Source organism: Candida jiufengensis, assembly GCF_024610255.1.
Source record: "Candida jiufengensis strain CBS 10846 chromosome Unknown scaffold3, whole genome shotgun sequence".
NCBI lineage: Eukaryota > Fungi > Ascomycota > Pichiomycetes > Serinales > Debaryomycetaceae > Lodderomyces > Lodderomyces jiufengensis.
Window position 1 is genome coordinate 41,825 of NW_026261560.1, and position 22,295 is coordinate 64,119.

A 22,295-nucleotide genomic window follows, 5' to 3' on the forward strand; every position below is an offset into this window, starting at 1 on the left:
ATCTTAATTTTTCTTATTATTCATGACGTAATGTTGCACATATTACTTAATTAAATTTTTAACTTTAAGTTTAATTCAATAATTTTACTCTTAAACTATTCGCACGGCCAAATCTAAATATTATAAAAGTGACCAAATTGCAGCTAAAAGTAGCAGAAGATTTATATTTTGTAATTTTAGTTGTATGATAGATCGAGTTATTAGAACTTGGAAAAAGGTTTTGTTAGATTTATGGTGTATTTTTTATATTGATGGACCGTACGTTTGTAGTTGATTACTAATTTGTTTGAATTTACAAAAATGCTTAGAAAAAATATTGGTTGGGTTATTTTCAATAAAAAATGCTGAGTTAATAGACAAAGCTCTGGTTTTGAATCATATACAAATGATATCAACATTAAAACAATCTTCTTCTTGAGGCTCGTGAATTAAATCTAAATTCTTTTTTTTGTTACCATTAAAATTTAGTAAAAGATTTCGGATTACCGTTTCATACGAGAATACGTATATGACAAACTTGGTGTTTAAATTAGGAACAAAAATCATACACTATCTCAAAATTGAGATGTTAAAGATATTTGTTAGTTGTTTGATCGTAATTTTCTCTCGATTTGAATTCCGTCAATCTGTTTATTATTAGAGTGACGTGCTCTACTTTAAAACACCTTCCGAAAAAAGCACACCTTGATTTTTGAAAAAATTTTACGCACAAAAAAAGAATTACAAAAACGTTATATACTGCGTTACGGATGTATAGAGTTTTTTTTTTTGGCAACTTCATTTTGAAAGAGATTGAACTTAAACTAGAGGTAAAGACACAAGCACCAGTTCTATGACCTCAGATAACCAATATTAGAATGTTTTTAAAGCAAGAAAACCTCATTTAAATTTTGAGCAATGTAGCTTCAAAATTGAGTACTTAAAGACGAAAGTTAACAAACATTAAAAATATTGCGCTAAATTAGCTGCAAAAAAATTGAAACATCAATGATTCAACTCAAATCAAAATTTCCAGATCAAATTTTATTTTGAGTAGTTTGGCAGTTTTAGTACTTGATTTCAGATGCAATAGCAAATTTTGAGTTTGATCGTAGCTGTTTTGGTTGGGTTAGAGGGATAAATAATTTTCTCTCAAAAAAGTGATTTTTTTTGGAGCGATTTTGAGCACATCATAATTGGTCTTTCACCACCAAACTTTATGAAAAGATAAAAAAATAGTATCTCTAACTGCCAGGTTTAAGATTGAAGCTTCAAAATTAAATATGTTTGGTCAGGTGTGCTCAAGTACTGAAAATGTCCCAACTTTTTTTGAGGATTTTGGATTTGACCATAAGTGACTCAATTTTGAGGTCTTACCCATAACCAAATGTTTACAGCTTATTCAGAGAGTGTTGAAATGGATGGGACGTGCTACGGTGGTTCGTACAGCATCACAACATAGTTATAGGCTGTTCTAGTTTGTATGGTATAGCTTAAACTCTCATACAAAATGCAATTAAATTACACAAAAATCAAGGTGTGCTTTTTTAGGTAAGTGTTTTAAAGTAGAGTATAGAAAAAGATACACGGAGTTAAAAAGTGAGCGTCTATTCAAATATTTTAAATAATTTTCAATATCATTTTCTTTATACAAGTTCAATCTATTTGACTATCATCTATCCGTCTGCCTAATGATAGTAGTATATGCTCGTTTAATATTGCGAATTCTAATGATTAATGCTGTAACTAAACTAACAAGTCTAACAATGTTTATGGTAATAAATGTGTATAATGTGTCAATGTTATAAAGTTTGTACCATACTTTTGTTATCAGATTGATGTTAGAGCAGCCATTGAAAAATTATAGAAATAATTTATCACCAATTTTAATTAATATGCTTAATTTTCAAGTTAACAATAGTTCAAAATATCTGTGAATGACCAGAATTTAAAGCAGTAAATTTTATCGTTTCATTATCTCTTCTTTTGAATTCGACCATAAATTTTATTTATTTTAATGTGCAAACTACTTATTGCTCATTTTCCTACAATTGACATATATTATTATTTATACGTAAACTCTTATTAAGACCAAGAAATAGCTTAGATCTAATTTGTCACATGATAATATATGGAGACAAAAAAAGCCGCACATTTTGCCTTTTTAAAAAACCTGAAACAAATAATTTCATTTTCAGTCTAAGGATATAATTTTAGGGCTAAAGATGAAAAGACAAAGAAGATAAAGTTAAATATCAATTCCATTTAAAAATAAATAATAATAATAATGATGATGATGGTAATGACTAAAGTGAAGAAGAAGAATTTGAAAAAGTGAAAAACATGGCAATTGTACCATCCATTAGTAGAACATGGGCAGATGTTGATAATAAATAATATTGTTCATTAAGTGACGTCTTCAAATTTTGGAAAAAAGTAAACAAATGGAACGATTTTGAAGATAGAATCGCCGATAAAATTACTACTTAATACTCAAGATTGAAAATTAAGGATGAACACATTATGAATGACTTGATGTAATAAAAAAAAGATAAAGAAACAAGAACCTACATCTGGAATCCTCATTTAGATGAGTTGGTAGTTTGCAAACTTGTATCAAGAGATTTATATAAAATAATATCCAAAAATGCAGAAATTATAAATATTGATCAAAATGCCATCAACTATAGATTTTCCAAAAAACTTTTTTAAGATCAACAGTTTTTTCTTTGTGGAAGTAGAACAAGAAGTATTTAAACAATGTTCATGACTACATTTGATATACTTAAGTATTGAGCATATTTCATTTGTCAAATTTAGACAATTTTGTTGAACTAGAAGATGATATAACTGTAATTGATTATACTCCTCAATTGGTTGCTGATGGTGAAACAAAAGGTAAAAGAATAGAAAATATACTCAAACTAACAAAATTAAGGACATTAGTGTGATTAAAATGCAATCTAACTAAAACGTCAGCATTACAGAGATTCAAAACCAGAAAGCTTTCTTTTCGAAAATGATGGAAGGCTCTTATTCTGAAGTAAATCCAAAGTTGAAGATATAAGAAGAACTACTGGTCACAGAATTGTAATAATTATTATATCAATAATAAGAGTAGTTCAAAAGTGGTTTCAAAAAAAGCGTGGACTGATTAAGATAAAAGATCAATTTTACACTTTGGTCGAGTTCAATTACAATGAAAGTGGGTTGCTTATCAAAGAATATTTTTTGGAACAACTAAACAGTCCTTAACACTTTATTATTCTGAATTAAATACTGATAACATAACTATGCCATGGATTTATAATCTTTAAATTTATTAAGATGTTTTTCATTTTCAAATAACCTTTTACAATTAAAATAATTTTACTCTTTGCTAATGTATATTACATTTTTAAAATAATTCTATCTACCTTAAAAAATCTCTTAAATAAGAACCTAATTTATTAGCTCCATCTTCTAAAGCATCTTTTAAAACTTCTATATCTTGATTTGCATTACCTGAGAATCTTGAAGCAAATTCTCTAGCACTTGCTTCTATATCGTTTAAATTAATACCTTGTTGTGAATTACCCTCAAGTTGTTCTTCACCAAAATATGAAGAAGAAGAAATAGATTGTGCACCATTAAAAGCTTGTAATTTAGATTGTGCTTCTTGTTTAGCTTGTTCATCAAATCTTGGACCCCTTCCAAAAAATTCATCTGATGATATCCCTTTTTGTTGACCGAATTTATTTGAAACTTCTCCCGTATATTTGACATCTTTATATTTTTTGGTTGTGGTTGTTGGGTTGTTATCACCTTGAATCATACCAAATCCTAATTTTTGAAAATTTTGAGTAGTTTCTTGAAGTGAAGGTGTTAGTTTTTCTTTGGTGGTAGATTCTTCAGGTTTAATTGGTAATGATTTTATAGGTTTTGGTGGAGCTGGTTCTTCTACTTCTGGTGTATAGCCCAATTTCTTACGTTCTTCTTCTTCTTCTTTTGCTTTTCTTTCTATCTCATCAAAATCTATTGCTTCAGTTTTTTTAGTAGATAATCTTGAATTTCTTGGACCATTTCCTTTTGTTGATGATAATATTGATTTTTTAGCTTGAGTACTTGATTTTATTCTAGATGCTGTGCTTGTTCTCGATATTGGTTTTTTCTTTGCTAGTAAATCATCAGTTGATGCATTTGGAGTACCATTAGCTGATCCTAAAGGAGATGGAGTTGCAACAACTGGTTTTGTCCAATTTGAAAAAAAATCATCTGAACTATCATTTGATGAACTTAATGAAGCAACATCATTTAAATCATCCAAAGTAACTAAATCAGGATGTTTTATAGCATCTTGTAATGCTTTTTGTTTTAATTTTTCTTTGTATTTATTTGCAACTGGTGAAGTATATTTAGTTTTAGCATCTTCACTTCCAATATATTGTGACCCACCATTCTTGAGAAAAAAATCTTTAGCTTGTTGATTTCCTCCAAATTTGAAGTTTCTTAATTGAATACGTTGCCAAGAATCCAAATTTGATGATTTGACAAACGAAACATGTACTCCTAAATTTCTATGAACTGATGAACATTGTAAACATAAGAATATACCAAATGGAATTGAGGTCCAAGTTGGGTTTTTATTTGAACAATCAAAACATATTTGATTGGCAGGTTCTTTTCTTAGTTTATCAAATATCTTTGATGCTTCTTCTTTTGAAGCTATTGTATCAGACATTGTTGGTGAACAACAAAAGAACAACTACAAATTTTTTTTTTTCTCTCTGATTTATAATTTTTTATTAATCTATTTACAAATTATTATCAATGAAATGGTCTTGAACCACCACGAGCAAATTCAACTATTTTCCAACCTTCAGTAGTTTTATTATCAAATTCTTCTGGAATTCTTGTTAAAACCATTGCATATGTACTTAATTGAATATGATCTTCTGTACCAGCAGCAATTTCATTAGTTTTAGCTTTTCTATATAAATGAATTTCTTGAGCTCTACAACTAACAACCACCACTGGGATATCATTTGGTTGTAAACTTTTACATGTAACAATATCGACTCCTCGAATATCCAATATTTTACTATCTGAATATAAACCTTGTTGAATAAATTGTTTATTATTTGCTTCCCAAACATTATATGGAGCTTCACTAAACCACTCTTTCAATACTTTAGAATCATTTTTAATATATGCATCAACAACTTCAGGTACTATATAGTTGGTTAATGTTTTTTGAAAATCTGTTAAACGAAATGATGGATCCATATATTTCAATTGTTTAACAACTTTTGCTTGTTCAGTTTCTGAGAAAAATCCAGTAATCTTTTCAATAATTGTTCGTACAACACTTATTAATCCATTTTCTGATTCGTCCCATTTTTCCTTTAGGTATACAAATCCTTTCCCAATTGGTGATTTTTGTTTAAAAGTTTCCCATTTCTCACCAGTTGATGGTCCTGACGATTTATGTTCTGTTGATACTAATTCTCCACCTGCATCTTCATTTTCTTTAACTGGTCCCTTGTAACCCTCTTTTAATTTTCTTGCAATTTCTTTCGCTCTTAAAGCTTGTCTTTGTTCTTTTGTTAAAAATCCTCCATATGCATTTGAAGATCCATCATCTATAACCTCTGAAACATCTTTATAAACTTGAGTTTTTCTAACTGGATCAAAAGCTTTATCTGCTGCTTCTGCACTATATTTAACGGTTGTTCTAACACCTTTACCTACTTGAGAATCCCAAGCTTTGTAAGCTACATCACCCATTGCATCTGCAGTTTTTTTAACAACTACACCTGCTGCACTACTTCCCTTTTGAGCTCTTGCATAAGCTTCTTTTGCTTTTTTGAAAGCATCTGATTCTGCCATTCTACCAGATTCATCTTGTAAAGCTTTTATATTTTCTTTTAATTCTGATGATTTTTGAACTTCTTGTTTAAAAGTATCGAGAAATACTTTCAATGGTGATGATGGTGGTTTGTTTAGATTTGTAGATGATACATTAAAATAACGAAACGTCTGTTTCTGTATTGTAGATCTAAGCATGACTATTTACAAGTATATTTATTTGCCTACACCAAATCTGAAAAATTGAAATTTTTTTCAAAAGTGATACAAAAAGTTAAATAATATCCATTACAATATAAAATAATATATATTAACTATTTCTTCATTTCTATAAATACAAACCTTCAAGGTTTTCTTCTACTTTATTTTTCAAAACTCTTTCCTTAGCTTGTTTAAAATCATCAGCTTTTACTTGCATACGTCTTTCTCTTAATGCCAACAACCCAGCTTCTGTACATATAGCTTTTATATCAGCACCAGATAAATCATCTTTACCCGTGACAATTTCATCTAAATTCACATCATCAGCCAAACTCATTTTTGAAGTATGAATAGTTAAAATTTTCTTCTTGGTGTTTGAATCTGGATTTTCAAATAATATTTTACGATCAATTCTACCTGGCCTTATTAATGCAGGATCAAGACTTTCAATTTTATTTGTTGCCATTATAACTTTTATATCACCTCTATCATCAAAACCATCTAATTGATTTAATAGTTCCAACATAGTTCTTTGAATTTCTCTTTCACCACCAGAAGTTGATTCATATCTTTTTGTACCAATAGCATCAATTTCATCTATAAATACAATTGATGGTGCATGTTCTGCAGCAATTTGAAAAATTTGACGACATAATCTTGGACCATCACCAAGATATTTTTGAATTAACTCAGAACCAACAATTCTTAGGAATGTAGCTGAAGTAGAATTTGCAACTGCTTTTGCTAGTAAAGTTTTACCAGTACCTGGTGCACCATATAATATTACACCCTTCGGAGGTTTTATTCCCATTTCTTCATATAATTCTGGATGTGTTAATGGTAATTCAACTGATTCTTTAATTTCTTGAATTTGAGATTCTAATCCTCCAATATCTGCATATGATTCAGTTGGTGACTTATCAAGTTTCATAACTGAAACCATTGGATCTGCATCATCTTGTAATACTCCTACAACAGCTACTGTTTTATGATGTAATAATACTGAACAACCTGGTTCTAATAATCCTTTATCAACAAACGACATTATAGGTACATAATATTCAGAACTTGCAGTACTTGAAACAATTGCATGATCATCATCTATAATTTCTTCCAAAGTTCCAATTGCCATTGGATAACCTCTCAATTCATCAATTTTTTCTCTTTCTTCTGCTTGTCTTGCTTCTGTTGGTTGAAATGCTTCTTGATTGAAAACCAATTCTTCTTCTAATAATAAATGATCTTTTATTCTTTCAAGTTTTAATAATTTTAATTTACAACGAGTATTTGGATATACATTTGGTAATTTAACTGCTGTATCAGGACCTTTTCTTCTTTTTTTCCCAAACTTTGATTCAACGGGTGGTTCATATTTAGGTTTCTCTTTCTTTTTATCATCTTTCTTTTTGTTGAGGTTATTTCCCCCTGGCATACCAGAAGATCCTTGTCCCATTTTTTTTGGTGGTGGCAAGTACTTCTTAGAAAAAACTATGAACCAAAAAAATTAAGTAAGTAGAAAAACAGATGCTACCAAAATTTTAGAATATACAAAAAGTTTTGATCTTAAATTTTAGTATTACTTATCAACCAAAACAATATCATTCCGATGTCATGTCAAATATATCTAGTCTACAAAATAAGTCATTTTCATCGTTGAATCGAAAAAGTTCATCTAGTGGGAAATATGGAGTTCAACCAAAAGACAATTTAACTGAAACTTATGAATCAACATTTAAACCTGGACCAAGAAAAGTATTATTTCATAGTACTATATCTGAAACAGTTAAAAAATCATCAGATACAAGACAAAGATTGGAATCATTACAAACTAGAAAACGAATCCTAATACCAGTAGAATCACCATCACCACCAAAATCACCACCACTACCAAAATCACTACCACTACCAAAATCACCACCACCACCACAAACACCTCAATTACCAAAAGTGAAAGATTGTGAGGGAAAAATAATAGATATAGAACAAGCTGGCCTTTCCAAAATCAAGATTTTTCAACTACTTAAATCATTTCAATATTCTGGTGAACAACTTAAAAAAAATGGTAAAAAGACATATTCTTTAATCATCTCCACCAATGGACAATATTTAGCAGTTTGTCAAGAATTACCGGATATAGCGTATCAACCACTTGATGGTTTTATTGTTAATTTAAACGATCAACTAGAAGAATTTGCATTTGCTGAAGATAAATTTATATTACAACTAAAAGAAAAAGGAAAATTCATAATAGCTAGTCATTATGGAAGAGATGAAGATATTAGAGCATATTTCAAGAATCATCCCAACCCCAAGGTTCAAGTTGATAAATTATTGACAAAGGGAGCAGAAACTAAATTATTAAATCATTCAATCAATGATCCTCTTAGGAATATATCCTATCGAGCCCCAACTAGAAGTTCAGCAAGAATAGCTGCAGCACATATAGAAAAACAATCACAACTAGTGGAAGTACTTGATGATATTGATGGGAAATTTTTCTCTGGTACAGACTATGTTGATCATGGACCAATACCGCCTTTTAAACCTGCGTTAAGATATAAATTTTATAATGGATATGATATTACAGTTACACAAGAAGATTTTAAATCATTACATCGAAATAATTGGGTAAATGATGTCGCAATTGATTTCGGGTTAAGATATATTTTAGAAGAAGGTATTTCCAAAAATATTGTCAAGGCAAATGAAATCTATACTTTTAATTCATTTTTTTATTCCAAATTAGTAAGTAAAGATGAACTTAAAAAACCAATAAATTATTATGAAAATGTCAAAAAATGGGTTAGTAAAATTGACTTATTAAGCTATCCATATGTTATATTACCAGTAAATGAAGAATTCCATTGGTATTGTTGTATAATTAGAAATTTACCTGATCTTTTAGGTACGGACTTGGAAGAAATTGATCCAGTTACAAAAAAAGTTAGAGGAGTTGTTGAAATATTTGTTTTTGATTCATTAAAAGCCAAAAGAGAAAATGTCAAAGTACCTTTAAAAAATTTTATAATTGATTATTGTAAAGACAAGTTTAATGTTGAGATAGCACCAACTAAAATTACTGTGATAAATGCAAAAGTTCCACGTCAAAATAATTTCAATGATTGCGGTATTCATGTTCTTTATAATATTAAAAAATGGTTAAATAATATTATACAATGTGAACAAAATTGGAGAAAATTCCAAGTTGGGGTTTCTAAAAGTATATTTTCAGGTGAAGAGAGAAGTAACGAAAGAAAATATTGGATTGATATTTTGACAAAATTACATGAGAGACAAGATCATCGACAAGAAGAACTAAATGAAGAAGAAGAAGAGGATGTCATTGAGATTGTAATGGATAACTTACCAACGAAAGAACCTTTGCAAGTGAAAGGTGTTGAGGAAATTAAAGATGATAGTAAAATTTCCTTAAGAGAATTAACTCCATTAAACAAATCCAACTCTTCAGAGCCGTCAGAACTCATTCCTTCAAAATCAATCATTTCTCCAGCTGGACTGCAGAAAAAAGTTGTAGTACCTGAAAGATTACAACCATGTTTAGATTTATTGAATGGATTAACTGCTGATGGTAAGAACATGGAAGATGTTGATATACTCAATTCTCAAGTTGAAGATCATATTGAAATAGTCAATTCCCAAGATACCCAACAACTATCCAAAGAAAGTCAAGATTCCTATAAATCAATTCATCTGGAAGAATTGACGTCCTCAAAATTACTCAATGAACAATTGGAAGTTTTATTAAAAGATTTTGAATTAACAGATGAAATTTATGACTTGATAAATCAACATATTGATCGAAATGCTGGTAGAATTAAATTAAATATAGTTAAACATAAACTTTCTAAAATAAAAGATAATTTGACTGATGAAGCAATACAAGAATTTAAAAATTTTTTAACAACTTTTCAGAGTAAAAATGTTGTTGATGGAATTGGAGGTTTAAATATTGAAGATCGACCAAGTACTCAAATGGGTAAAGAAGATCAAATAGACAATCAAATGGATGAAAAAGGTCAGCCGAATGGTCAAATGAATAAAGAGGATCAATCAAATAATGTGGTTCATCTGAATTTTTTGGAAAAAGAAGATTCTCCATATAAAATGGTCCATCTGGGACTTCCACAAAATGAAGATACACCAAATAATGTTGTTGCACAAATGAAATGTTTAGAAAAATTAAATAATAGATTATCATCAAACCCTAAAGGTCAATTTGCAAAATATTTTCACTCAAAAGAAGAACCAGATTTTGTTGAAAGTGAAGAGTATGAACCTGAAAAAATTACTAAAGTTGTCAGACCTAAAATCAATGAAGACTATTCAGGAATAGCTAAAAGTGCATTAGGCTTAACTACTAATCTTAAAAGTGAAGAATATAAAAAACAAAAGTATAATACCCGAAAACTTATCGAGGAATCGGATTTTCCTCACAAAAAACCTCGACTTGATTAGCATTATTAATAAATATAGCATTATTTTAGAATAATACTTGAATATCTCTATCTTGAAGTATTTTATCACGTGCTTACGGATTTATGTCTCCTCAGTTTACCAAATCGAATTAATATCAAATTCTATACCTTTATACAACTTTTCTTAATAATCTTAACAAATGCAATGACTGAAGCAATTTCTTCACCTCCACTTCCTGCTAGACCACAGCTACAACACAATTTATCTTCACAAAAAAGTGATCTTTCCACAAAATCACTTCCTGATCTTCCGTCAAGTAAAATTAGATTTGAACCAAATGATAATGTATCATTTATATCAGCAGTTAGACAAATGGAACTTTATGAAGCACCTTTTATGAATGAAACAAATGATTATTTAGTAGTGGAAAACAATCATACTCAACCAACATTAACCACAGAAAATGAATTCTGGAATAAATTGATATTCGATTACTCCAATGAAATAATTAGAAAAAGGGAAGTAGATTTATTAGAAAATGAAATATTAAAAGGAATACCACCTACTATCAGGTCAACAATTTATATAAAAACTCTTCAAACAAATTATAAGTTTACCAACACTCATACGTTTGAAGATTTGAAAAGAAAAGCAAGTCGTTATAATGGTGAAGTTTCAAAACTTGTCAAAAGTGGAAATTCGAAGGATATTTTACTGATTTTTTATTCAATGTTTCCCGAAGACGGATTGAAAAATGCAAGCAAGTTTTTGGGTGGGGTAACCGATTTAATAATTGATATTCCTGATCTATCAGATGAAGATAAAATTTTTATCTTATTTAAAATATATAAAGTATACGTAAATGAGAAACAAGAAGATTTTGTTTATAAAATAAACAGATCTTTTGAAGATCATTTGGGTTGTTTCAAGCATATTGCAAGTCAAGGTATTAATTGGTCAAATTATTATAAAAGTATACTCCCAAAATTTTTCGAATTGGATGTTGAAACAAGTTTATTAATATTAGATTTATTCATATTTGAAGGATTTGATTTTTTACTACGGTTAATATTATGGATTTTCACTCAAAATGAAGATAACTTAGCTGAGTTAAATGGAGAAGAATTATCAAATTACATAACTTCAATTGAATTTTTAACAGAGAATGAATTAAATTTCAAAGAAATACTAGAGCTTAATCCTTCTATCATAAAATATGAAAATGAGTTATACCTCATCAAATCCAACTCAATGAATAATAACAGTAACGAACTAAAAAACTTGATAGAAATTAATGATGATTTACAGATCAAAATCAATGAGCTAAATCTGAAAATTAATAATCTTCAAATCACTCATACTGAAATATCAGAACAAAGTGAAGAATACCATACCAACCTCACAAAAGCAGAAACCAAAAGACAAGATCTTATCACCAAAAGAGACCAACTTAAGGAAAAATATGAACATTTAACAATGAAAGAAAATCTACTAAATACAATCAAAGCTAATAAAGAATTTTCAGAAAGAAATGAAGAATTACAACAACAACTAACAAATTTGCAGAAATCAGTAAGTGATAAAAAGCAAAAACTAGTAGCAACTTAATTACTTCCTAAATTTATCATAAATTTTTACACCTTGAATAATTCCCCATATAACTACGGATGAGAAAATTCCAATTTGTAGATTTTGTAAAATTCTTGATTGTTTTCTCTCAATTTCAATAGCTTTTGAATACGGTATATCATCTCTAAATGAAATCATTGTGTACAATGGTAACCATCTATTTCGAAACCAACTACCCAAAGTATAGTCCAATTTCTTTTTAGTGAGGTACCAAATATTTGTAACTTTTGAAGACATTTCAAAATAATTATCCATAGCCAATTTACAAATAGCTTTCAAGTCTATTTGTCTCTTTGGTGAATATTCTACAAATGCATTAGATATATCTCCATTATTCGAATCAATTAGTTCCATTAATATTCTTACATCTTCAAATCCACAATTCATTCCTTGACCGTAAAATGGAACCATTGAATGAGCAGCATCTCCAATTATTATGGCTTTACCACTTGGAATATTATAAGGATAAGCACTTACTTGCATTAATGAACCTCTTGGATTATTTTTGTATGCTTCAATTAAAGCCTTTTCACCCACCAACTCGTAAGCATCTGGGAAATTTGTCTTGAAAAAATTCAAAAACTCATCACTACTTTGAATAGAATCTATTACTGACCATGGACTGAAAAAAGTTGAAGTAAAAGAACCATCTTCATTAGCTAATGCAATTAACATAAAATCATGTCTTGGCCATATATGTAAATGATTTGGATCTATTGAGAATTTTGTAGTGGGTGATGGTGGTATATATAATTCAATATACTGCATATCTATATATTCTTGAGTGAAATTCATTCTCATATGTCTTTGCATTTGAGTTCTAAATTGTGAATGTGCACCATCAGCTCCAATCACATAATCAAAATTAAAATCTCTTGTACCTTGTTTAGTAGAAAATTCCATCTTGGGTGATTGCTCTAAATTACTTAGCTTTGTTAATTTATACTCAAAGAATAATTTGACATTTGATTTTCTTAATTTATCTAATATTAAATCGTTTAAAAATGATCTATCAATTGAGTTTATACATTCTCCATTTAATCCATATAATTGAGACTCTTCCTTTGTTCCAGTTATATCATGTATCATTCTACCTTTCATAGGTATAACTTTATCTAGGATCTCGTTGGTTAATTCATCATCCACATATTTTAATGCTCGTATACCTCTATTACTAACTGCCAAATTAATTGACCTTAAATTTCTCTTGTGTTGATTAATTGTTTTTGGATCTGCTCTCAAATCAAATAAAGAAACTTCATAACCTTTTTTACTGAATGCTAATGCTGTCAAACATCCAACTAATCCTGCACCAACAACACCAATTGATTCAGGCATTTTTTGTATGGTGACACATAAAATTTAAAATATCGCGATAAGAATTTTTCAACTAGATAATCTCAAACTGCAAAACTGAAACGAAGTAAAAGACATGGTTTACAAAGATATACGACATACTTAGCACTTAATGATACCTAATCCAAGAAGCCTAACGAAAATATGGTTCAGCCACCGAATATCAAACCTTGTACAAACTAGGTTCAAAACCATTGTTAAAAAACCAACTACTAATTTCAATACAATTATAATAGAAGAACATCCTAAGAAAACAACCATTTTAGACGAAAGAAGAATTTCAAAGTTAGTTAATCGATTAAAAAATGAGAAATATGATATTAATGGTGAGTTTCGTGCAATATTAGTAACATCTGAGGGTAAAATCTTACAAATTAAATCATTTGATAGCGAAACATTAGAAGATACTAAAGCTGTACCGACAAAGGTAAAAACTGTACAAGAAGAACTACCAAAACCTGAAGAAGAGATAAACCACATACAATCAAAACCTGAAACTTTAAAACCCAAAACCGGCATAGATCCGCAAAATATATTTGTTCGTACTAAATCCGGTAAACTCAACAAGTCCCTAAGATATCAAAGACGACTTTATGAAATCCCCAATACAGCATATGTTAAAAAACAAGAAATTGAGTCTCAAATTTCAAATTCAAACCACAAGGGTTTTAAGTTTTTGAATTATGATAAATTAATAAAAGTTGGCGCTGGAAATTATGAATTTACCAATAACAAAAATGCAATAGAAGTAAAACTCAGAATTCAAAAATCAGTTTCCACAACCAAGATTCCACCAATAAAATTAACTCGTCCCGAGACTTTAAATTTTGAAAATTCAACAAACATGTTAGCATTAGAACAAATTGGTAAACTGTTAATTGATGAATTTTTTTTGAAATGGAATTTTACCCAATATTATAAATTCATTGTTACAATATGGAAATTTGATCAATTCGTCAAGAGAAGTTTAAAATTCATAAAAATTGAAAACAAAGAAATGTTTCAAATATTTGGATTACATCCTGATAAAATTTTCATTGCATTATGCTATTTAGAAGATCAAGATTATTATAAAGTTATTGAAAATATTACATCGAAATTTAGAGAAACTTTTAATCCACCTATAAAACCAATTTACAATTCTCAAATTTTAAATGAAAAATATCTTAATACACTAGACAGATATTTACAAGAACAACACATACCAATAAAATCTCATATTTTTTCACAAGTTTTCCAACCTCAATTATTACCAACTTTTGAAATCAAATTACCAAGTATTCCAAAATTAAAAAATCAGTGTTTTTATAAATATTTTCAATTAGCTTTAGTTGCTCCATATTCTGAAACCACTATTACTTATAAAGATTTGCATTTTTTAACTCAAAATTTGGATTCTATGGGAGATGTAATTTTAAAAAGATACACAGCTGAATTTATGATCCATCACTCCAAGATCAATCCAAATTTTAGATGGACAATGGAAGATATCCATTTTTTAAATTCAAATATTTTATTTAATAGATTATCATTAGCATATAAATTGCATCAAGGATTGGATAATGAAAAACATGAAAGAATAATGACAAATAGAATAACCACCACAAATTTAAATATAGCAAATGAATACCTTGGTGACATTTTTGAAAGAATCGTTGGAATTTTATATTTAGATGATTATGAAAATTGTCGACAATGGATTTTTAAAGTTTTAAATACTATTCTTCAAAATTTGATTGTGAGCCAAGATGGTATTGAATTTATTGATAAAGAAAAATATGTTAAATTATATCAATATCATTTGAAGAATTATACAATGTATTAAACAATTTAATTTTTAAAATCTGTGAACTTGGTTTCTCCTTTTCTTAATTTTAGTACTATAGTTTCTTTAAATGATACCATTTTTCTACATAATGGACATAATCCTTTACCTCTTGGTATTGATGAATTACCTCTTGCATGAGAACTACTAATACTTTGTTCAATACAATTTAAACAAAAAATATGACCACATGATGTAACAGTTGCATTATCTATATCATCAAAACATATAGGACATTGACTTTCTGATAATTTTTTAGTAACTTTTGGAGCTTGAGTTTCATTTGAAGTACTTGTAGATTCATTTGAATTTTGTTGTTGTGGATTATCTAATAAATCTTGAGTTATTTTTCTAAATTCTAATATTTGAATTTCATCATCTGAATCATCATCATCAACATTATATGACGGTATCACTTCAACAGTGTCATTTGACATAAAGTTTGTTTGATGTTGTAAAGTTTTAAAGTTTTAGAGATTTAATAAGTTCGTGATTAATAATCAATGCACATAATCAAGACTTCTGAAATATGTGATCTAAAACGCGTAAAACCTTAGTCAAAAACTACAATCTTGTGACACAAACAACGAAGTAGTGTTAAGTAGGTCAATAAAACCGATACAAATTTTAGTATGAGACATTGATTTAAATTCTATTTTAAAACCAATTATAATCAAAAGTTATTGAGATTTCATTTACTTTTAGATTTGTTACATCTAAGATTACGAAGGGTCAACAAATACTCTTTTTGCATACAAATAAAAGATTCAATTAAAATATCTGAAAATGACCAATTTTTTGGAATCTGAATTAACTTGGAATGTAGAAGTCTTCTAATAATTCTAACTTCAAACAATTTCATTTGTTTGAAACCATTTTGTAAATGATCCACCGCTTTTTTGTACTGTATTGTTGAAATTTGGTAAGAACCGGAAAGGACCAAAAACCTTAATTTCATTAGACTGAGTTTCATTCTCGTAAGTTGTCCAAAATTACACAATCGCTTATATTTTGTTTGTTATATTGAAAATTTTTTTAAAGTTTAAGACATTGTTTACTTGAACCGTTTGTAGTTTAAATTTGTTTTTATTTTTCATTAATATAAAATAATGTCCATTACGTCATATTTGATTGAAAATGAAAAAAAATCCAAATCATGTGCAGAGTTATTGATTTTGTGTTACTACTATAACTGATAACTTTGTTTATATGACGTAGATCAAAGTTTGAATAAAGAAAACTCAGATCAAGTTTGATCAAGTAAGAGAAAGCCATGAAAGTTATCGGTTTCATTAAGCTTTTCAAAACACTGTTTTGACTGAAAATGAAGTTGACTGTATAATTAGCTTATCAGTCAATGAAAATGAAAAAATTAAATATCGTAAATATTTACTGTTTAACTAATTAGATAAAGGACGTTTTAGAAAAAAAAAAGAAACAAGTCTACAAATTTTTCCGTTCTGATGAAATTTATTATGTTAAGAAAATGTTTACAAAGTTACAAACTTGAAAACGATAAATTTTAATACGTCTATTGATATAGTTAAAACCTTTTCATCCCTTTTTTCAACAGTGCAAGACATTTAGTTAATTGTTGTTTGAAAAAGAAACAAAATGGCTTCTCTTTTTATATTCTGCAGCAAAACAGTCTTTTTTTGGTTAAAGTTTTATACTTGTATATGAATGTACACTCCCTGTGACTTATAGTTTCTGCTTTTTATTTGAGAATTGAGTTTTTCATGTAGCCATCTATATATTGATTCTACAACAAACTATTTTGCTAAAATAAATTTAATGTGTACACCCCTTAAGAGAACAAAAAAAAAAAAGAAAAGTAGTTCAGAAGCAATTGATTCGTAAAACAGAAATAAAAGGTGAAACAAGAGAGATGATTAAATTTAAAGTGATATTATCCAGTAAATGATGAGCAATAAGTCTCTTTAATGACCAATCAAACATCTCCACCTCTAGTAAATTGACTTCAGACTCAATTTTTCAAGTTCGTAAGTCAACTATTGACTAAACAATTTTGTGACGTAGTACACAACAAAAAGAATTAACCAAATTTAAACAAAAGATTATCACAAGAAAGTTTTGAATTTATAATTTATAATCTATATGATGTACTATAATAACAATGTATAATATTAACTTTTTATGATCCCTTTTTACATTTAGAAATATAACATAGAATAATTAAAAAAAGAGTTACAAATTTATCAACTAACACAAAAAATAAATATAGTATTGTATACTAAAAAAGAAACGATTCTAAATGTTTTATATACAGTACTTAATTATAATAAGTGTACTATCTTTTATTAATATATAGAATTAACTAACGGAAGACATTCTATTCTTTAGCAATTTGATTTAAAATTCAAAGATATATAAATAAAGATGAATATCCCAATTAATAATGATTAAATATTAATTTTATCTCGAATATTAATTTATAATTTTCATACTTTCATTAAATTTTCAATTAAATTATAAAACCATATATAAAGAATGACTAAAGAACAACAACCAGCTGTATTTTATGTTAATGCTGCACTTTTTGATTGTGATGGTACATTAGTTAATTCAACAGGTGCTATATCAGAATTTTGGAGAGAATTTGGAAAAACAAGACCTCACGTTGATCCAGAAGAAATTATAAAAACTTCTCATGGTTGTCGTACATTTGATGTTATCAAAAAATGGTCACCAGAAGATGCTATTCCAGAACAAGTTACACAATGGGAAGGTGATATACCCGATTCATTTGGTCATCATGCAAAAGCTATTCCAGGTGCTGTTGAATTAGTTAAATCATTTGATAAATATTCTAAAAATGAAACTCATGATGGTGAACAAAAATGGGCTATAGTTACAAGTGGTACTTTACCATTAGCTACTAAATGGTTAAGATTATTAACAATTGAAAAACCAGATTGTTTTATAACTGCTGAAAAAGTTACAAAAGGTAAACCACATCCTCAAGGTTATCAAACAGCAAGAGAAACTTTAGGTTTTGGTGCAAATCATGCTAAAGTTGTTGTATTTGAAGATGCTCCAGCTGGTATTACTGCTGGTAAAGAAGCAGGTGCAATGATCGTTGGTATATGTTCAACTTATGATCCAGAAAAAGTTAAAAACGCAGGTGCTGATATAGTTGTTAAAGATTTAACAAGTTTCCATATTGAATCATTCGATAAAGAAACTCAAGAATTTAAAGTTGTTGTTGATGATTACTTTTATGCTGATCCACAATACTTAGAATCAACTGCTTAATCGTGGTTGATTTCTTTGCTCAAGTTATTTATTTTTAATTTTTTTTTTAACAATATATTTATCGTTCATAGATTGTACATTAGATTAATATAAAACAACTCGATAAGAATTGAGAAAATGTAGTTTCAAATCGGATTCGACTACTCTAGTGTTATTTCTTCGTAGTAATTATAGTATGTACAATATTTGAGATGGCATCAGAGAAAAAAAATAAAATATAGAGAGAGACTACATAAATTTATTACTACAAAATTTTTGCAACACATTTATAAAGATTGTTCACAACATTCTAAAATGACAACCCCATCACTATCTAATCAATATCCAATAACAACATTACCAAGAGTAAATGGGGTTTCAATAGAAAATAAATTAATTATACCACAATATTCACAAAATGATTCAACCACATCATCATCATCATCAGTATTAGATTTTGTAATATCAAAATCAATGATTTGTTCATACCTAATAAAACCAACTCCAAAATTAATATGGTCATTTGCCCTAAAGCCTTCAGTTATTGTTGAATGTATTGATGTTTTTAGAGTGGATAATAAAAAAATATATTTGGTGGGAATAAGTGAAAGAAAAACTTTTAAATTGATACTAGTTGAAACTTTGATTAAACAAGATAATGGTATAACTTCTTATGATACCATTAATTCTTATGAGTATAAAGTTGATACTGAAATTAGTGGAGTAAAATTTTCCAATGAAAATAATTTTGTAGTAGTTTACAAAAATGGGATAGTTGAATTTATAAATTTCAAAGATGAAAAGTTCACCAAAGGTTTTAACCTTCAAACAGAGGGAGAGATTATATACAATAACTTTATAAACGACTTGGAAGATAATTTATTATTAACTGTATCACAACTGAAAAAGGAATTAATATATCAGATTTTATCAGTAAATCAAACAAAACCAATATTTGAAATTCAAAATCATCACAGCCCATTAATTGAAAATCCAATCTTTGCATACATATCGGGGAACTTATATCAATACCATGATGGTTTAATAGATACTTTAGCAGTTCCAAGTTTCACTAAAACAAATACATTGTCAGTCTCATCAATTATAAATAAAGAAGAAAAAGTTTCAATAAAATCACCAGCTCCAGATAGATTATTATTAGGAAATGCAAACAAGATATATTTATTAAATTTAAAATTTGGTGCAAAATTATTCGAATTCAAATCTGTTTCAAGTTCATCCAATCCGGTTGAGGATAAAGTATTTATCAATCAAGTTATCCCAGTAAAAGGTTCATCTATCAATACAACTACAACCACTGGTTTCTACATTAATTTGAAGAATAAAGATAATAATTTATATTTAAACACAATTGACATTAATGTTGGATTAAATAAATTAAATGAATGTCTTGGGAAGTCCATATCACACGAAGATGAACATAAATTGAATAACATCATAAATATATATGATGATAATGAAACTCCAGAAGATACTGAACTAAATGAAGTTTACCAAAGTTTGAAAAAGGCAAAAGAAGAACATGATCTAAACAAATGGGAATCAATATTAATTCCATATTTGAAAAATAACAAATCATGGAAAGAAATTCAAACTACCAAGCCTAAAACCACCAAGGAAAAAGTTTATCAATTTAAAGAATTTGATGTTGAAAATGATAGGATAATAAATATAAATTTTATAAATTTAATATTTGAATTAATATTCACTACTACCCCAATCCTCAACTTTATATCAATTGAATTCATACCAGAATATACTTTAATGTATTTATTAACTAGTCCAATATTTCCCAAAAAATACTCAAAAAATTTATTATCATTATTGTACAACACAAATAATTTTACCTTACTAAAACAAGCTATTATCACATGTTCAAATATTCCATTAAGTGATTTGATAAATCAATTAATTATCACACCAACAGAAGAAAAAGATATAATATCAGATTTAATAACTAGATTAATTGAAGATTTTTCAACTTTTGAAATTTCAACCAATTTCAAATCCATTATCGCAAATCAAAACACAAAATTAAATATAATTGAATTTGTAAACAAAATATTATCAATAAATAATTACAATAAATGGAAATTGATAGAAATATTAATAGATATAAATGGTTTATTCAATTGGACTGAAACTAATATCACAAAATTAAATGAAATATTAGATTCTAAAATAAAAGTCATTGATTCAAACGCTTATAATTTAACATTAATTGATCAAATTAATTTGAAAAGAAATACAGCTAAAAAATCACAACAAAAATCATCAACTGGATTATTAACAATTACTGATCAAACTAAATTAAATCATAAAAAATTAACAAATTCAGAATTAAATAAAATAGATGATGAAAAAATCCCAGTTTATTCGAAAGAAACGTTACATTTCTAAATCTTAAATAGCATTCATTTAACAATATATACATGATAATCACTTTTTGACTTCTATTTTTTCGATGACCTTATACTAGTACCTTTTGAACCACTTAAACTACCCATTTTTGAAGTATGATTAGTTTTAATACTTTCATTATCTCCCAATTCAGTTTTATCATGAAAATTTAAAAAGTATTTCCCATTAGTCTTGAGTTCTCCTTGGACTAAATTACTTAGTAAAAAATTAGAAATTTCATCTAGCTTCTTTATTGATTCTGTTATTTCTTCCGTATTTGTTAATTTAGAATTTTTGAAAATTTCTTGTTTGATTTGAGTTTTTGCTGCTTTTAATATGGGGAAATCATTTTTGAATACCGTGTTTATTGATTTTAAAGCTTGTTTATAAGCTTGTTTCGTAGTTGCTGACATTGAATAGATTTGGTGTGTAGTTTTGATGATACTTGATATTTGGTTTTTTTTAGTGAAAAAAATAATTCAGATATCTTTTTACTCACAAAACTCAATTAAATGACATTAGATCCTAAGAAAAGAGATGTACTTATATCAAAGTCATTGTCATATTTGCTAAGACATGGAGCAGAGAAAGAGAAATTAAATATAAACAACCAAGGTTATATACCAATTCCAGATATATTAAATCATCAAAAATTAAAATCTTTTAAAACTACTAAAGAAGATTTATTCAGAATAGTTGAAGAAAATGATAAAAAAAGATTTACAATAGATTTGAGAAATCAATTGATATGTGCAAATCAAGGTCATTCATTAGCTGTCGTTAATAACGAAAATCTAATAAAATTATCGAAAGAAGAACTATTAAAATTAAATATATATCATGGAACATATAAAAAAAAAATATCATTAATTAAAAGTTCAGGAGGGTTGAAAAAAATGAATAGAAATCATATACATTTCACATGTGATGAATATCAATCAATATCAGGTATTAGAAAAACAGCAAATGTATTGATTTATTTAAATATTGAAAAATGTTTAGATCAAGGTTTCGAATTTTATAAAAGTTTAAATAATGTTATATTATCATCTGGTGACTCTAATGGAATTATTCAATGGGAGTTTATTTCAAAAATTGTAGATTTAAATAATGGATCTGAATTAGATTTGGATGCTATATAGAGTTAATTAATTATTTATATTAGCAAATTCGAGTCATTAATGATTGTCTCAAAACGGCAATCTTTTTGGGGAAAAGATCAATATAGATCTTCTAAATAAAGATTTGAAATCACCTATGGCCCCTTTAACTGTATTTATTGATGTTACTACTATAGTGAAAATAACGAATTTTTAAAAGTGTTGTGCAAGTTAAAAAACTAGAG

The 22,295-nt window shown here is 27.8% G+C and overlaps 12 protein-coding genes across 12 annotated transcripts; 6 read left to right on the forward strand and 6 right to left on the reverse strand. All coding sequences in view use genetic code 12, as the record gives it.

The window, feature by feature from the left end:
• Positions 1-3,391: 3,391 nt before the first annotated feature.
• Positions 3,392-4,699, reverse strand: GLO3 (ADP-ribosylation factor GTPase-activating protein; the record flags this gene model as incomplete). The annotated part of the gene is made up of 1 exon (XM_051762975.1): positions 3,392-4,699. The coding sequence occupies one exon, from the start codon at positions 4,697-4,699 to the stop codon at positions 3,392-3,394; it is 1,308 nt and encodes a 435-aa protein (XP_051619861.1).
• An 86-nt stretch (positions 4,700-4,785) lies between these two features.
• TIM44 (protein translocase subunit) lies at positions 4,786-6,024 on the reverse strand (the record flags this gene model as incomplete). The annotated part of the gene is made up of 1 exon (XM_051762976.1): positions 4,786-6,024. One exon carries the CDS (start codon positions 6,022-6,024, stop codon positions 4,786-4,788), a length of 1,239 nt encoding a protein of 412 aa, XP_051619862.1.
• Positions 6,025-6,154: 130 nt separating this feature from the next.
• On the reverse strand, positions 6,155-7,480 carry RPT2 (proteasome regulatory particle base subunit; the record flags this gene model as incomplete). Its single annotated transcript, XM_051762977.1, has 1 exon — positions 6,155-7,480. The coding sequence occupies one exon, from the start codon at positions 7,478-7,480 to the stop codon at positions 6,155-6,157; it is 1,326 nt and encodes a 441-aa protein (XP_051619863.1).
• A 158-nt stretch (positions 7,481-7,638) lies between these two features.
• On the forward strand, positions 7,639-10,503 carry ULP3 (SUMO protease; the record flags this gene model as incomplete). The annotated part of the gene is made up of 1 exon (XM_051762978.1): positions 7,639-10,503. The coding sequence occupies one exon, from the start codon at positions 7,639-7,641 to the stop codon at positions 10,501-10,503; it is 2,865 nt and encodes a 954-aa protein (XP_051619864.1).
• A 165-nt stretch (positions 10,504-10,668) lies between these two features.
• On the forward strand, positions 10,669-12,072 carry KGF54_002494 (uncharacterized protein; the record flags this gene model as incomplete). Its single annotated transcript, XM_051762979.1, has 1 exon — positions 10,669-12,072. One exon carries the CDS (start codon positions 10,669-10,671, stop codon positions 12,070-12,072), a length of 1,404 nt encoding a protein of 467 aa, XP_051619865.1.
• Positions 12,073-12,125: 53 nt separating this feature from the next.
• On the reverse strand, positions 12,126-13,431 carry BNA4 (kynurenine 3-monooxygenase; the record flags this gene model as incomplete). Its single annotated transcript, XM_051762980.1, has 2 exons — positions 12,126-12,180; positions 12,239-13,431. The coding sequence occupies 2 exons, from the start codon at positions 13,429-13,431 to the stop codon at positions 12,126-12,128; spliced, it is 1,248 nt and encodes a 415-aa protein (XP_051619866.1).
• Positions 13,432-13,561: 130 nt separating this feature from the next.
• On the forward strand, positions 13,562-15,274 carry KGF54_002496 (uncharacterized protein; the record flags this gene model as incomplete). The annotated part of the gene is made up of 1 exon (XM_051762981.1): positions 13,562-15,274. The coding sequence occupies one exon, from the start codon at positions 13,562-13,564 to the stop codon at positions 15,272-15,274; it is 1,713 nt and encodes a 570-aa protein (XP_051619867.1).
• A 5-nt stretch (positions 15,275-15,279) lies between these two features.
• KGF54_002497 (SUMO-targeted ubiquitin ligase complex subunit) lies at positions 15,280-15,711 on the reverse strand (the record flags this gene model as incomplete). The annotated part of the gene is made up of 1 exon (XM_051762982.1): positions 15,280-15,711. One exon carries the CDS (start codon positions 15,709-15,711, stop codon positions 15,280-15,282), a length of 432 nt encoding a protein of 143 aa, XP_051619868.1.
• Positions 15,712-17,785: 2,074 nt separating this feature from the next.
• On the forward strand, positions 17,786-18,550 carry RHR2 (glycerol-1-phosphatase; the record flags this gene model as incomplete). The annotated part of the gene is made up of 1 exon (XM_051762983.1): positions 17,786-18,550. One exon carries the CDS (start codon positions 17,786-17,788, stop codon positions 18,548-18,550), a length of 765 nt encoding a protein of 254 aa, XP_051619869.1.
• A 294-nt stretch (positions 18,551-18,844) lies between these two features.
• UTP8 (Utp8p) lies at positions 18,845-20,950 on the forward strand (the record flags this gene model as incomplete). The annotated part of the gene is made up of 1 exon (XM_051762984.1): positions 18,845-20,950. The coding sequence occupies one exon, from the start codon at positions 18,845-18,847 to the stop codon at positions 20,948-20,950; it is 2,106 nt and encodes a 701-aa protein (XP_051619870.1).
• Positions 20,951-21,003: 53 nt separating this feature from the next.
• On the reverse strand, positions 21,004-21,363 carry KGF54_002500 (uncharacterized protein; the record flags this gene model as incomplete). The annotated part of the gene is made up of 1 exon (XM_051762987.1): positions 21,004-21,363. One exon carries the CDS (start codon positions 21,361-21,363, stop codon positions 21,004-21,006), a length of 360 nt encoding a protein of 119 aa, XP_051619871.1.
• A 99-nt stretch (positions 21,364-21,462) lies between these two features.
• On the forward strand, positions 21,463-22,092 carry TPT1 (tRNA 2'-phosphotransferase; the record flags this gene model as incomplete). Its single annotated transcript, XM_051762988.1, has 1 exon — positions 21,463-22,092. The coding sequence occupies one exon, from the start codon at positions 21,463-21,465 to the stop codon at positions 22,090-22,092; it is 630 nt and encodes a 209-aa protein (XP_051619872.1).
• Between the last annotated feature and the right edge of the window lie 203 nt (positions 22,093-22,295).